The 16971-nt window shown below is 46.0% G+C and overlaps 1 protein-coding gene across 2 annotated transcripts in view; it reads left to right on the top strand.

Annotated features, from left to right (window-relative positions):
• Positions 1-16971, top strand: part of LOC147706551 (alpha-2-macroglobulin-like) — a 150397-nt gene that overhangs the window by 66220 nt on the left and 67206 nt on the right. For both annotated transcript variants that reach the window (XM_086933018.1, XM_086933019.1), the window contains exons 13-15: positions 1957-2023; positions 2821-2966; positions 3565-3714. In XM_086933018.1, the coding sequence (XP_086789144.1) occupies positions 1957-2023; positions 2821-2966; positions 3565-3714 (363 nt within the window). The remainder of the gene's footprint in view (positions 1-1956; positions 2024-2820; positions 2967-3564; positions 3715-16971) is intronic.

Here is a 16971-nt window from a genome sequence, read left to right as displayed (position 1 = left end):
GGGTATCTGGGTGGTGTGGATGCGATGTCTCCGGCAAAGAGCCAGGCCTTTCTTCTTTTTTGGTGTCCTGGTGTGTGCCCGGGCCTCTGGGTGCTAGGAAGAGGAAAGCAGAACGAGGAGTGAAAAGGTGGTAAGAGGAAAGAAATTTGCAGAAAGAGGCAAAATAAATGTCAGAAACAAGCAGAAAGAGGCAAGATAGAGGTCAGGAACAAGCAAAACAAGGCAAAAGAAAGGTCTGAAGTGAGCAACACAAAAGGGAGAAAATGGGCGGAAAATGGGCAAAAAAGAAGACAGAAAACAAGCAGAAAAGAGCATAGGAAACACAAACCGAAGGCAGCAGAGAGCAGCGGAATGCGGGCAAGCTGGGCAAGAAAACTGTCACAGGAGGGTTGAAAAGGCCAATCAGGTTGTGATGGAAATGTTATAGTTGACTTCAACAAGTGAGCTACACCAATGAACACTTTGCTTGAAAGGAATCAGTATTTCTTTTTCACAAGAAAAGAGAAAAGCTGTAATGTGCCTATTGGGGTAGGTCATCCACTTAAATGATATGATGATGCACCCAAGTGTGAGACTAAGGCCCTTTCTCTTTTCCTTTAGCCTCTGATCATTAAGCAGATCCTGAACAATGTTGTGATGCTGAAGAATTGTCAAGTATGGAATAAGGGCAAGCATGCTTACTGTATCTTGAGAAGTGATACATGGCAGGTTGATTGACTGCTTTGCATTGTGGTGCCCAGTTTCTCATGACTCTGTATTCTAAAAATGCTTCATTCAACCTTTCTCCTGTGTTTGTAAACATGTGGAGTGTACTCTCGTGTTGCATATGAAGGTAGTGTGCATTGAATGTGTGTGTATGATTCCTGTCTTATAATTTTTAGATTACTTTAGAGAATATATTATATTTATGAATTGTCATACTATAGTTCCAACTCCCTCAATGCTGGCAAGGACCACCAGAAAATGTGATGTTTGGGAGGTCTATTGTAAACACTTATATTTTACCGTGTGATGGTTTCCAAGAGTGAATATCCTACTATCATCTATGGTACTATTGAGGATGCATCTGTGACTAAGAGGTGAAGACAACAAGGACCCCCTGGGTAGTATATAGACTCCTAGGACAGGGTAACAACTAGTGTGAGAAAAATCCCAGGACGTCTAATGTACACTGTGAACAATCAGGTGGGTTAGCAATCAAGCAGGAAAAATCAAACATGTAACTCTATCTATATAAAATATGTATCTTTAATGAGTATTGATTTAAAAACAACATATAGTGTATGACCACAAGGTCAACCCATATGCTAAAGGTAAAAAGTGAGTCAGTTGTAAATGGTTCAATTAATCAGAACAACATAAAATTCGTGAACAATACATAAAAATCATATACGAAAAGGCATATAATACATCAAATATTAATAAAAGGCAAAACATAAGAACTCGACGCGCGTTTCGGCAGTGAACCGCCTTCTTCAGGAGACACAAGATAAATCCTGAAAATACATATGTAAAAGAAAAAATGTCTATTAAAATACATTCTATTTTGATATATAGAATGTATTTTAATAGACATGTATTGTTCACGAATTTTATGTTGTTCTGATTAATTGAACCATTTACAACTGACTCACTTTTTACCTTTAGCATATGGGTTGACCTTGTGGTCATACACTATATGTTGTTTTTAAATCAATACTCATTAAAGATACATATTTTATATAGATAGAGTTACATGTTTGATTTTTCCTGCTTGATTGCTAACCCACCTGATTGTTCACAGTGCATCTGTGACTAATACATACAGCGTCGTAGGTGGTTTGTGGCAATAAGGTTTCTAAATCTCCATTCAATGTCCCTGTGTTATTCTTCCAGCAATGTAATGGTTTCTGGACCAGCCTTAATAACCTAACAAACTAAATTTTAATTATTCTTCCCACCCTTCCCGGCTTTCAGGTCATGTCAAAAGGAGGCATTGCCAAACATGGCAAACACGTCATTGATGAGGCACACGTGAAGCATGGTGAGTTGCGGTTGAGCTTCCTCTACCTTTTCTGACCATTGCTCATTTACTGTCGTTGGCTTCTTATGGTGTTAGGGTGAAGAGTGACATTGGTGAGTTTGGACCATTTATTTCATTTTCAAAACAGTTTTTCATTTATATTACATTGTGTTAGTTTGTGTTACCAGTACAATCAATACGTTCAATTGTACAGCATTCCTAATGCCATGCTTATACTAAATCCTGTTTATATAATTTAATGATATTGAAAATATAATCTCTATGGGTGCTAGCAGTTTCTATTGTCATTTGCTACTTTTGGGACTCATGTATATAAAGAAAGGGCAGACGGTCATCTGATCTAATAGGAGTACCTATGTTGAAGTGTTAAACATTTTTCTCATGGATATGAAGGACCATCTGCGTAGCTGCATGTGTAGGCTTAGTCTTGAATTGAAAGGATCTTGCTCATGCGTCTCAGTGGCCCTAAGCTCATTCTGCCAGGTAGGATGTACAGAAAAGAGTGAGTGGGTGAGGGTCATTAAAACAGGAGGATGAGTCCACATAGGAAGGAAGAAAAAGGGGAGTGTGATGAGGCTAAATGACGGAACAGAGGTGAGTCAAAAGGGCATTCATTAATTGGCGCTCTACCAGATGTAATTTTGAGATTCAGGTTAATATTTCCTGGGTTAATCTCTTTAGGTACGCCGGCACATTTAAAAAAAAAAGATAATTACAGAAAAGGATGATTTATTTTCTGATGAGATCTTCCATTCAGCTTCACAGATGAAGTATTCGTCTTGAATTTTCCTCCACAGGTGTGCCTGGGACTTTCAGGCTCCCACTGCATATCAGCACAGACATTGCTCCTCTGGCCAAGATGTTAATATTCGCATTCCTTCCCTGTGGCGAAGTCATCGCAGACACGGCTAACTTCGTAGTTGCGAAGAAATTTGACAACAAGGTAAGAGTTTAGGATTAGACTGCAAGTGGGAGAAGGTCGATGAGCTTCAAAGTCAGTCAGCACATATAGGTGTTAATAAAAACACCCACAAAGTAAAAATAAAGAGTAAACACTACTAGAAAAGACTAGTAATCTGTCAATTAAAGAGAACTGATCGAACCAGGGATCGGCATAGTCGTGCTGTGATTTCACCAACAAAATAGCAAAACTCTAGATTTAGACCTGTAGTGATGGGTGTCCTTAAAGAAGTTGCGTAGCATTACAGAATCGCCTATACCTCTACGGTTAGATGTAGTCAGGACAGTTGCATAGGTATGCATACATTTTCATATCTATGATTGGAAGACTGAAAAGGTTGGAACTCAGATGCTTGGCATAACAATTTCTCGGTCTGCGTGGCTTGAGGAATTTGTATAATAATTCAGAGATTGTCATTCCTATGATTGGTTGAATAAGGAGATGAGCAGGCAAGGACACGAAGAGCACTGGAAGCACTCCCATTTCCCCAAACACCTCTGCATGAGATCCGCTCTCCTGAGCAAAACAAGCCGGAAGATCTTGAAAGGTTTATGCATCTCACTGCTGTTTGCAATTCCAGGTGAACCTACACTTCTCTCATGCGGAGGGCTTACCCGCCTCACCTACCAGTTTGAATGTCGAAGCCTCTCCAGGCTCCCTTTGTGCCCTTCGTGCTGTTGACAAGAGTGTCCTGCTCATGAAACCTGAGAAAGAGCTGACAGTGGAATCGGTGAGCTTTTCTTTTTTTGGCATTCCTTTTAAAAAATGTGATTGATTCTCCAGCATGATTCTGAGTTTTAGGATTGCCCCATCAGGATGTTGGTGTCTGAGGGAAGTGTGTCACAGAAGGCTGAGAAGGTTAGGAATGGCCTCCACATCTGAGAAAAGAAGGTGTAAATTATGTATATGGCTGCTGAGTCTGAGTAATGGAGACACAATAACACAGAAGGGCTTCCTGATCAATCCTGTGTCCTCAAGATTTGTTGCATCAGCATATGCAAGTTATAGGTTCTTGCAATTAATGACTTCTTCAATAGCATTTTATGACTTAAATTCTGAGTATGTCTTATCGTTTAGCCAATCGAGATGTTATACTAATGCACAAAGATTGCATACGCAATTAATCCTGTTTTTAGCTGTACCTTTATAAGGGCAGTGGGAATATGCCAATGTGTGGGTCCATTTGTCGTGAAAGCGTGAGAACGTGTAAACTGTTTTTGGCTTTAGTTAACCTCTGTTTTTGTTGGCCTTAGGACCCTGCACACTTTCCTTTCCCAACCAGTGCTAAAATGTTTGTGCTCTGTCCCTAAAACATGGTAACATTGACTTAGACCCAAATGACATATTTTATTTACTCGTAAGCACACTGTAACGTGGCACTAAATGTGCCTAGGGCCTGTACATGATATGTTATTAATGGACAGGCAGCACTGATTGTGCCACCCACTTAAGCAGCACTTTAATAATTTCTTAAGGCTGCCATTGCAAAGCCTTTATGTGCAGTTCAAACTGCTATTTTGAGTAAACCTTTTGCCAGGTCCACACCTTCCTTTTTAATACATAGATTTCACCCCTATGAAAGGCCGTGGACAGCCCAGAGGGCGGGGTGCATACATATTCTGATAGTGAAAAACTCAGAAATGTGTTTTTCACTACTGCAAGGCCTATTTCTCCCGTAGGATAACATTGGAGTTGCCTTAATACTATGGGTGGGCAACAACTTGCGGAGTTGAACTTTGCGTAACTCTGCGAAGTTGCACAAAAACTCTGTTGAATTCTGTGGAGCTCCGTGAAATGGTGGAATTGCGGAGGTTTGTGTTGAAAGCGAAACTGGAGTTGGCATTTAGCTTTTAAAAGTTAATTGGTGCCGACACATCTCATCACTCATAGCCAAGCACTTCTTAAACCCATGTAACCACTGCCTCCCCCACAGGCCTAGCTCACTGTGGTTCAGCTGGAGGCTGAGCATGAATTTTTTTCTCACAAAGCCCATCCATGGGTCACAGGCTTCAATGAGATCCCCCTCGTCGCTCGCAGATCCCCTGCTCACCGCAGTCCGGTGCTGAAGAAGGCCCGTCCTGTGAGTGGAGCAGCCAGTGTGTACTGTGTGCCGACCGAGCGGACTGCCGAGCCCAGAAGGCAGCAGAGCTGAATTCAGGTGGGTAGGGTAGGTCAAGGAGGGTCAGGATGTCACGAAGGGAGAAGTAAGCTGACACACGATCCACATCAGTCATTGAAAGAGTCCTGAAACAAACCCTGTTCACACAACAAGCAAATAAGGTGGAAGCTACAAATTTAATTACATTTTTATATGTCTCTCCTGATGGGCACTGGTTAACTCTGTTACACCAAGGTTGCAGAGTTTCTGCAAAACTCGGTGCTCCAAGCAGAGCACAGAGTGAGAAAAACTCTGCAACCTCCACTGGCAGAGCGGAGTTCACCGCTAATTATTGCATTTCATAAGGATAATTTTCAAATGAGAAGAGATAAGCTGTTCCTGTTTGGCGTCTTCAGAATATCAATTTAAAATCCTAACTTATGGTGAAGTCAGATTTTAAATTGCAGTTCTGAAAATGGCACTATTAGAAAGTTACGTATTAGAGGGTTGGACCCTTATTGTAAAGCTAGAATGGGCTTTTTTAAAATTTATATATAACCGGATGTAGGAAGGTGGCTACCTGACTATGGTTACCCCAGATTTTTTGCCTTGTGTTTAGCTGGTTTTCGACTTAGTTGGCCTGGTTCCCTGCTAATCAGGGCCCCAGGCTATCTGCTCTCTCTGTAAAATGGATTCCATGTACCCTAGGTGCATAACTAGATTGGCTTGGGTCACCTTATCAGCCCCTGTACAGAGCACTATAGGTGCCCAGGGCATAGGTGCATCCAAGGCCTACCAGGGGCTGCAGCATATCTTTTGCCACCCCTGGCTGGCTATCTAAAATTGACACAACTGGCTGATCACTCAGCTGGGGCAAGGTGGTGTAATCACCCCTTGCTTAGATATAGTATGCCTATATCTAAACCTATCTGGACACATATAAACCTGTGAGCCACTCCTATGGAGGCCTTAACAATCCTGAAGGCAGAGTGCGTGGTTTAATGTGAGATGGTGCTCTAGCATGAGCTGAGCCTGTCTGCAGCTGTCGGGACCAATTCCCTTAGCTGTTCCGGGATAATGCCAAACCATATACTATTAAGTGCATTATAATCCTCGCGGTTATATGTCAACTTTGGTTTGGCTTTATCAAAACATGTCGTGTAAGGTGTCATACGATTTGGAATACTACCCCCTCGCCAGTGTTGGTGACGGGGGTAGCATTCCACCCCTCTAGAGGGGACGACATGTTACTTTTGCTAAAACGCGGTTGATTTTTAAAAGAGCCTCAGATCCACAAAATGGATGCTTCTGCCACAGACACATGTCTGACCTCCTGCTGCTGACCGAACCTCAGCAGAGGAGGCCTGGACAAAGGATTTCCTGTCACAGGGAGGTGTGACACCACCCCAGACAGGAGATAGTGGATTGTAGCAGGGAGGTTTGAATGAAACCAGACAGTGCCTGGGGAGCACAAGGCTTCCCCTTGCATAATCCGGTCAAACCGGTTCTGGGGCAGCCCAGCCCCAGCTCCAGTGAGACCTGGACAAAGGAAAGGGGGTGTAACCACCCCCCTTCCTGGTCCCACCCATAGGGGAGGGACCTAGCAGGAGATCCACCCCTCAGATTCGAATAAGAGGGGGAGCAGTGCCAATGCAACTCAGATCATCCTGAAATCAACTTTAAACTAAGAAGACGACTGGACTTCGACTTTCTGATGAATAGAAGACTGAAGACCATCTCCCTTGTGGCCTAGGAGGGGCCACCCTGTGAACACAGGCATCACCCAGCACCTCAACGTCTGCTTTGCCGCCGCCTCCCGCCAGAGCCCGAGTGCAGAGCCTGACAAGACCCAGCTTCCCAGACTTCTCACAACCCGATCCACAGTCCCTGCAAAGAAGGGACCCGTGGAGGCACTGAGAGACGTGGGAGCGGCCATCTTGAAAGACCCCCGAGATGCTGACTGCGCAGCACCCGAGGCACCCTCGACTCTGTGCTTTGGGGTTTGAGAAGCCCCACAACCGAGCAGCATTTGCACCAAAAATCAGCCCTCCAGCATCTTCACGATCTGCGTGGGGCCCTTTTGTTTTGTGCCACTCGACTCGCCATCCCGGCCGCTTGTCACGTGGTCAGCGGCCATCTTGGCAACGAATCCTACCATTTACACTGTGGGTCTGGTTGCTCCAGACCTGCCCTCGCTCCTGTAGAAAGGAGTACCCCCTCTGACCTTGCTGGTCCGAGTAATAAGCCTTTTTCACTTTCCCCGTGGCTTGCATTAGCCAAGGCTTGTTTGCTTCAATCGAGTTGCCGATACCGCCATCAGCTAGAGCCTTCGAGGGTCAGCTCGTGATCGACTCCTGGGCGTCCTTGACCTCTTCGTGTCCACGCAGCTGCAGAGAGAAGCAACCCCTGATCACCTGTTTGCACCCGACTTTGCCTGGTTCCAATCTGGTTCCACGGTGGTCACTGGTCAGTGACTTTGAACATTGTCCCCTCTGCTTTCAGGTCTTCACCACTTCAGATCCACCCTTGGATCCACCGGACACTTCTCCTTCACAGCGCCTGCAGCATCTTCAGCTTCAAGCGCCAAGAACCTGCGTGTCAGAACCCGACGCCACTTCGACCCTGTGCACCCACGGCCTGTGGGTGAGGTAACTTTGCAACGCCGGTGTTCTTACACTGGTACACACCTCTAGGGTCTGTGTCTAAAGTTTTGTTCCTCTAGGTTCAGCGGAAGTATCATTTAATTCACTTTATCCAACTTTTACGCACCATTGACTTTGCATTGGTGCGAGCCGCACTTTCCGTGCTGCACCCGTCTCCTGTGGGCTACTCCCGACTTCAGCATTGCTAGTCCTGACTGCTCCCAGCGAATCTCTAGGCCCTAGGCCTAACCATTGTTCGATAAGGGTTCCTTATACCACTTTTTTTAGTATATGGTTTGAGTGGCCACCCGCCCTCATCCATAATTGTGCAACTTTATATGTTTTACTGTGCTTTTGATTTAACGCTTGTGCCCCTTTCCTCATAAAGAGTACTGGGGAGTAATTTAGAAATAAATACATATATTTTTACAATATATACTTGTGTGGTGTCCTTTCATTTGATTACAGGATTGTATGTGGTAAAACAGCTCGCTTAACACGACCTCTTAAGTTAAGCCTTTAAGGCTCCTTAGTCCATGCTACCACTAGGATAGCTTGTCTAACAAGGTTGACTTACAACCTGACACCTTTGGGGTTTGTTTGGACTGATACCCAGTGGTTCCAGAATTGGAAACACTACATATCAGGCCAACTTCTCACATTGGTGTGCAGCGGTGCGGATTTGAGCTTGCTGTTTGTTTTACCATTGCAATCTTTATCAAATTGAAAGATCACATCAAGTGCCTCTAGGTACATATAAATCAAAAGCTTAGCTAGCATATTAAGTTCTACTGAACTTAGTAGTTGTAGATTAAAGGGATTAGCACACCCTGACTACAACTCACTAGCAAGGTACAGTAGGAAACCACTTAGTGTAGGTAAGTGCATCACTTACACCTCACTAGCAGTCATGTCTGATACAGGTAGAGCCTCAGGCTCTGCTCCTGTAATAGTTGATCCTATAGGGACAACATCCAGATATGACAACCTTAGCCACAAAGACCTGAGTGCCTTGTGCACAGCCAGGGGGCTAAAAAGGGGCAGAGGCCCTACCATTCCTTCCCTAATAGCTATCCTAGAAAAGGATGACTTAGATAAGGTGAGTCAGGCTCCCTTAGAAACAGGTGAAGGGATACACTCCCCTGAGAATGAGGATCTTCCTGAAGATGAAGTAGAGGAGGAGGAAGAGGAAGAGGAAGGCTCAGATTTAGAAGAGCCTGAAGATCAGGATCAGAGGGGAAACCAGGTACAGGTTGCCAGGCTTAACCAGGCCAACCTGGACCTACACGAGAATGGAGAGGGCCAGCACCACTCCAGATCTCATAACCAAATTCTCCCAGGTAACAGGAGGGTGAGATCTCAATCAAGGGACTCTCATCTTTCTAGTGCCTCAAGAGAATCTCAAAGAGGGATGACTCCCTCCCAGAGGAAAGAGCATAGGGCCAGAATGAGGGCTGTCCAACTCCAGATAGAGAGGGAGGAGGTAGCTCTGGCTCAAGCTAAACTTACCTTGGCTCAAGCTAAACTTACCTTGGCAAGGGAACAGAAATTAAGTGGCTTAGATGCCACTGGTGGCAGCAAAATTCCTAAAGAGAAACCCAGGTCCTATGATAGTAGAAACCTGACAAAGATTGTACCCCCCTACCAGGAAGGGGATGACATCCACAAATGGATGACTGCTCTGGAGAGAGCCTGCATGGTACAGCAGGTTCCTGAGGAACAGTGGCCAGCAATCTTATGGTACTCCTTTTCAGAGAAAGGGAGAGATAGGCTCCTCACTGTCAGACATGAGGATGCCAGCAATTACAAAGTCCTGAAGAGTGTTCTGATAGATGGGTTTGGCTTAACCACTGAACAGTACAGGTTAAAGTTCAGAGATACCCAGAAGACACAGACTCAGGACTGGACTGATTTTGTTGACTGTGCAACTAAGGCTCTGGAGGGTTGGCTAAATGGCAGCAAAGTACATGACTTCACAGGATTTTATAATTTGATTATGAGGGAGCAGATCCTAAGTAATTGTCAGAACCAGCTCTTACACCAGCACCTGGTGGACTCAGATTTGACCTCTCCCCAAGAATTGGGAAAGAGGGCAGATAAGTGGGTCAGAACCAGGATTAGGCCTAAGAATCAGGACAATAACCAGAAGAAGGAGTCTACCAAGCCTCAAGATAAGGGTGGGGTTAAAAGTAAAGAAAAGACTTCCCCAGGGCCCCAAAACTCCAAGAATGGGGGTGGGTCCCAAGACACTTCATCCACAGAGAAAAAGCCTTATTGTCATGCCTGTAAACAGGTGGGGCATTACAAAACAGACAGCTGTTGTCCCAAGAATGGCAATAAAGAAAACATACCTCCAAAGCCAGCTCCAACACCTCCTGTTACTGTCAGCAGTAATACCCCAGGAAGTGGGAGCACACCCAGGAATCTGGGTGGGTTTACTTTTGGAGCCCAGGAGGACCCTGGCCTATCCAGGTCCCCATCCCCAAATGATCTTGTCTATGAGACTGGCATGGGGTTTGCCAACTTCTCTGTTTGCCCAAATACCTTGAGCAAATATAGACAAGAACCTATCATCAATGGTTTGAAAGTTGAAGCTTTTAGAGACACAGGGGCTAGCATCACCATGGTGGCTGACTGTATAGTCCCCTCTAAGCAACTTTTACCAGGTGCCACATACCAGGTAACAAACATTGATGGCATCCAAACAAATCATCCCATGGCAGTAGTAAGTCTCAGCTGGGGAGGTGTCATTGGCCCAAAGAGAGTGGCAGTGTCACCAAACTTGCCTGTAGCCTGTCTACTGGGTAATGATTTGGAAATCTCAGCCTGGGCTGAGGTTGAACAGGGAAACCATTCTAGAATGGTAAATTCCAATGGAAAGGTTAGTGGGGCTGTACTGGCTATAGCCCCAATCCAAGATGTCCTTCCTGAAAAGGTTGGTAGGGCTGAGCAACTCTCTGCCCCATCTTTAACAGAAGCTCTTCCAAAACAGAATAGCAAAGCTGTTATGATAACAGCAGAAACCCAAACTGAGTCTCCTCCTGAAAAGGTTGGTGGGGCTGTGATGGCCACAGCCCAAACTCAAACAGATACGGTTGTTGTGAAGCCTGAAATGATGGATCACTCCACCCAAACTGAGAGCATGGAGGAGGAAGATAAATCTCCCCCTCACCTGACATTAGGACAGGATCAGCCTCCTCAGGGAACTGATCTTACCCCTGATGAAGGAACTGCCCCAGAGGTTGTTAGGCCTGGCCTGACAGAGCCTCTGATGGCAGTGGACCCTTCTCAGGTGGGATCCAGTCTGGAGCAGGTAACCTGCCCCTCTCTACCTTGCCTTAGTCAGCCCAGGGCTGCAGAGGACAAGAAGGACAGTGAGACCCAGAGGGCCCCCTGTCAAATAAAGCACCCCCATCAACAGATTAGGGGCACCAAAACTAGTAGGCCTAGTAAGGTGAAAACTTTAAAAACTCCTGAGGGAGCCCCCTTAAAAACAGTTAGGGACCTCCCACAGATGGATTCTGTTGGGCACAGCCAAACCTGGGACCCAAAGGGCCCAAACCTGAACTGTCCCTCCAGCAAGCCAAACAGAGGGACCCAGCCTCCAGCTTAAGGTAGCCAGAGGTTGACCCTGAGAGCTCAGTGCAACTCAGTTGAAGAAAGAAAGGCACACATGGTGGAAGATAATTGGAGGAAGTTGAGCCCAAAAATAGTGGAGCCTCACTTCAGTACTCCATATCCAAACCAGCCTTTAACTTTGCATAAACACACCCAAGGTAGTGATTCCCTATGGTGGAGACCCTCTAATACCCCTAGGGTGAGGGACTGCTTAGTGGACCATGAGACAGGGGGTACCCATGCTAGTGCAGGTACTTCCTTATATGGCCACTCAGGCAATAAAGGCTTACCTGGCCAAGGATAGCCTTATCTCCTTTCGTTTGGGGGGGGGGGGGGGTTATGTAGGAAGGTGGCTACCTGACTATGGTTACCCCAGATTTTTTGCCTTGTGTTTAGCTGGTTTTCGACTTAGTTGGCCTGGTTCCCTGCTAATCAGGGCCCCAGGCTATCTGCTCTCTCTGTAAAATGGATTCCATGTACCCTAGGTGCATAACTAGATTGGCTTGGGTCACCTTATCAGCCCCTGTACAGAGCACTATAGGTGCCCAGGGCATAGGTGCATCCAAGGCCTACCAGGGGCTGCAGCATATCTTTTGCCACCCCTGGCTGGCTATCTAAAATTGACACAACTGGCTGATCACTCAGCTGGGGCAAGGTGGTGTAATCACCCCTTGCTTAGATATAGTATGCCTATATCTAAACCTATCTGGACACATATAAACCTGTGAGCCACTCCTATGGCAGGCCTTAACTATCCTGAAGGCAGAGTGCGTGGTTTAATCTGAGATGGTGCTCTAGCATGAGCTGAGCCTGTCTGCAGCTGTCGGGACCAATTCCCTTAGCTGTTCCGGGATAATGCCAAACCATATACTATTAAGTGCATAATAATCCCCTCGGTTATATGTCAACTTTGGTTTGGCTTTATCAAAACATGTCGTGTAAGGTGTCATACGATTTGGAATACTACCCCCTCGCCAGTCCTGGCGACGGGGGTAGCATTCCACCCCTCTAGAGGGGACGACATGTTACTTTTGCTAAAACGCGGTTGATTTTTAAAAGAGCCTCAGATCCACAAAATGGATGCTTCTGCCACAGACACATGTCTGACCTCCTGCTGCTGACCGAACCTCAGCAGAGGAGGCCTGGACAAAGGATTTCCTGTCACAGGGAGGTGTGACACCACCCCAGACAGGAGATAGTGGATTGTAGCAGGGAGGTTTGAATGAAACCAGACAGTGCCTGGGGAGCACAAGGCTTCCCCTTGCATAATCCGGTCAAACCGGTTCTGGGGCAGCCCAGCCCCAGCTCCAGTGAGACCTGGACAAAGGAAAGGGGGTGTAACCACCCCCCTTCCTGGTCCCACCCATAGGGGAGGGACCTAGCAGGAGATCCACCCCTCAGATTCGAATAAGAGGGGGAGCAGTGCCAATGCAACTCAGATCATCCTGAAATCAACTTTAAACTAAGAAGACGACTGGACTTCGACTTTCTGATGAATAGAAGACTGAAGACCATCTCCCTTGTGGCCTAGGAGGGGCCACCCTGTGAACACAGGCATCACCCAGCACCTCGACGTCTGCTTTGCCGCCGCCTCCCGCCGGAGCCCGAGTGCAGAGCCTGACAAGACCCAGCTTCCCAGACTTCTCACAACCCGATCCACAGTCCCTGCAAAGAAGGGACCCGTGGAGGCACCGAGAGACGTGGGAGCGGCCATCTTGAAAGACCCCCGAGACGCTGACTGCGCAGCACCCGAGGCACCCTCGACTCTGTGCTCTGTGCTTTGGGGTTTGAGAAGCCCCACAACCGAGCAGCATTTGCACCAAAGATCAGCCCTCCAGCATCTCCACGATCTGCGTGGGGCCCTTTTGTTTTGTGCCACTCGACTCGCCATCCCGGCCGCTTGTCACGTTGTCTGCGGCCATCTTGGCAACGAATCCTACGATTTACACTGTGGGTCTGGTTGCTCCAGACCTGCCCTCGCTCCTGTAGAAAGGAGTACCCGCTCTGACCTTGCTGGTCCGAGTAATAAGCCTTTTTCACTTTCCCCGTGGCTTGCATTAGCCAAGGCTTGTTTGCTTCAATCGAGTTGCCGATACCGCCATCAGCTAGAGCCTTCGAGGGTCAGCTCGTGATCGACTCCTGGGCGTCCTTGACCTCTTCGTGTCCACGCAGCTGCAGAGAGAAGCAACCCCTGATCACCTGTTTGCACCCGACTTTGCCTGGTTCCAATCTGGTTCCACGGTGGTCACTGGTCAGTGACTTTGAACATTGTCCCCTCTGCTTTCAGGTCTTCACCACTTCAGATCCACCCTTGGATCCACCGGACACTTCTCCTTCACAGCGCCTGCAGCATCTTCAGCTTCAAGCGCCAAGAACCTGCGTGTCAGAACCCGACGCCACTTCGACCCTGTGCACCCACGGCCTGTGGGTGAGGTAACTTTGCAACGCCGGTGTTCTTACACTGGTACACACCTCTAGGGTCTGTGTCTAAAGTTTTGTTCCTCTAGGTTCAGCGGAAGTATCATTTAATTCACTTTATCCAACTTTTACGCACCATTGACTTTGCATTGGTGCGAGCCGCACTTTCCGTGCTGCACCCGTCTCCTGTGGGCTACTCCCGACTTCAGCATTGCTAGTCCTGACTGCTCCCAGCGAATCTCTAGGCCCTAGGCCTAACCATTGTTCGATAAGTGTTCCTTATACCACTTTTTTTAGTATATGGTTTGAGTGGCCACCCGCCCTCATCCATAATTGTGCAACTTTATATGTTTTACTGTGCTTTTGATTTAACGCTTGTGCCCCTTTCCTCATAAAGAGTACTGGGGAGTAATTTAGAAATAAATACATATATTTTTACAATATATACTTGTGTGGTGTCCTTTCATTTGATTACAGGATTGTATGTGGTAAAACAGCTCGCTTAACACGACCTCTTAAGTTAAGCCTTTAAGGCTGCTTAGTCCATGCTACCACTAGGATAGCTTGTCTAACAAGGTTGACTTACAACCTGACACCTTTGGGGTTTGTTTGGACTGATACCCAGTGGTTCCAGAATTGGAAACACTACATATCAGGCCAACTTCTCACACCGGAGTCTAGCTGAACTTAATAAACCATCACCAGTTGTTGGTGAAGTTCAAGTAAATTAATTGTGTGTATTTATTCACAATTGTTTCATTAGCAATTACACAATTCTTATATACAGTTGTACATGTCCTAAGAAAAACATTCAAACAATTTTTGTACACTTAAATCTACTCCACCATGCACAGTTTTTAAAAACTAAGCTGTGATTGTGCAACAAATACAATTTCTCAACATTTATCTATAATTTGTGCATAAACAATTAAGCAAAACTTAATAGTGCTCATATACCAATCAACATATTTTACATAATGCAGAGATTATCATCACTGTGGTTCTCTACCCAGTGAACCTGTTGCTGAAAAAGTCTCTCGAGGTTTCCAAAGCTGTTTTAGTTGTATTGGTTTTGCCAGTTCATTGTCAATGCCCTCTAAACTGATATGATTCTGATAAGGCTCTCCCCAAATATTTCTGCTAACTCGTTTCAAACCTGTTATTAGTTTGGGGACCCTGACTGGTTCTGTTCTCCTTTTTGTAGTTGCATACTCATGTTGTCTTGTCCAACCAGTTTTCTGCAAAACTTTATGACGATAACGCTAGCTCCATTCAAAGTACTTTTTTGTTGGGGCTTGCGTAAGTCCTGTGGCCATCCTTCTCTTCATTGTGGCCGGCCTCAATTTTGGATTTACCTTGGCCCATCCGAACCTCAAGTAACCCCTAAGCACTATTGACTTCTAAGCAGCACTTTTTGGTTTATTCTTTAAAAATTCCTAATTTCGGTTCTACATATTTGACTTTTGTCATTTTAGTTTACTTTTATTCATAAACATTTAATCTATTTTTCCAAACCTGTGTGGAGTTTTTTGTGTCGTTTTTTTCATTGTGGTACTGTGTATGTTTGTTTTGCACAAATACTTTACACATTGCCTCGTACGATGAGCTGACTGTTCTAGGCCTAGCTACCAGATGTTGAGCACAGGTTATCCTCTAGTGTTTATCTAACTTACCCTGGTTAGTATTATTAGTATTATAGTCCTTGCTTGAACAGGGTGTATACCTCTGTCAACTGGAGACCCCAATTTCTAACAATGTATACATAAGAAGACCAGATCTTCAGTACACTTCTGGACCTGAAGATAACTGCCAGGTAGAAGGACTGCTGTGCTGCTATATGGACTGCCACTCTGCAGGACCGCTAGTCTAAAGGAATTGCTGCCCTGCCGTGCTGTACTGCTGCCTACCACCCTCTTTCCTGGAAAGTAGACCTGCAACTTCATCTTGAATCTAGGACTCTAGAGTGACTCAAAGGCCTTGTCTGCTGGCCTTCTGATTAAGGATGGGCGCAAAATCTGCTCCACTCGCGAAATTTGCGAATTTTCTGCAATTTCGCGATCCGCGAATCTCACGAAATTGCTGAAAAAGTTGTGAATTCGCGAGCGGGCAGATTTATTTTTGGGCCCACAGGAAGCACAGTTAAGGCAGGTGCTCGAGTTGAAGCTAACTTTGTAACCATTTTAGAATGGCGCCGGCAAGCTGCCAGAGTGCTTGCTGGCGCCATTCTGAAATGGTTACAAAGTTAGCTTCAACTTGGGCACCTGCCTTAACTTTGGAAGTGCTTCCTGTGGGCCAAAAATTAAACCTCAACAGGAAGCACTTACAGATATAAATAAAGCAGGTGCCTGAGTTGAAGCTCAAATTCAGTAACGATTTAATCAGCCCAAAACATTAGTGAGCACGGTCGAGGCTGGGCAAGTCTGTTTTAACCCCATATCTGCCGTAGAAAATTATCTGTAATACCTGAGGGAGGTCTTTGCATCCCTGAGTTTCTCGAGCGCAATCCCTGTTCCTGTGACCAGGAGGCTGCTTTCTCCTCACCTGCTGTCCTGCTCACTCTCTGACCCTTTAAAAACGAGGCATGTTGACACGCATAGAAGCCCCGCACCACAGACTAGCGGTATCAAATGTCTTCCCGCCCTTTCCCAACTATGATGGACAGGTCACTCAAGGGACCTCGGCGCCTTTTGGCGTGGTGGAAAAGTTACAGGCACACATGGCCAGTGGAGACAAATCTTCTGGCCCTTTACGCAGCTGCAGTGTAGGAAAAGCATTTTTTGCAATTTCGCGCAAATCGCGGACCGCAGATCCACAAAATTTACCCATACTTACTCCTCTTCAGCTTCTGGACCCACTACAGCGAGTTCTTGATCCTCAAGTTGTGCCTCTCAGATCCTCTCAGAGCCGCTCTCACCAAAATGTAGCCATGTCAGCCACCACCCATGATGCTATCCTTACTCCCCCCTGACCCTCTCCCATGCAAACATGACTCTTGGCACAACATTTGAGAAGGTAAAACTTCAGCTGGGCTAATCTGAGACTGTATCCGATCCGCACTCCTTCACGGTCGGCCTAAACCTTTGACTTTGACCTGATCGAGTGAGATGAGATAGCCGTAGTTGGCGCTTTCTGCTTTTAGGTGCTAATTTACACTTGAGTCTTTAAAAACTCATAACTATGGTTCTATCGATTGGGTGTTTGTCGTCTTGGT

This window comes from Lissotriton vulgaris, chromosome 7 (genome assembly GCF_964263255.1).
Source record: "Lissotriton vulgaris chromosome 7, aLisVul1.2, whole genome shotgun sequence".
Taxonomy (NCBI): Eukaryota; Metazoa; Chordata; class Amphibia; order Caudata; family Salamandridae; genus Lissotriton; species Lissotriton vulgaris.
Note: the sequence above shows the minus strand (reverse complement) of the source record. Positions and strands in the feature narration are given on the sequence as shown.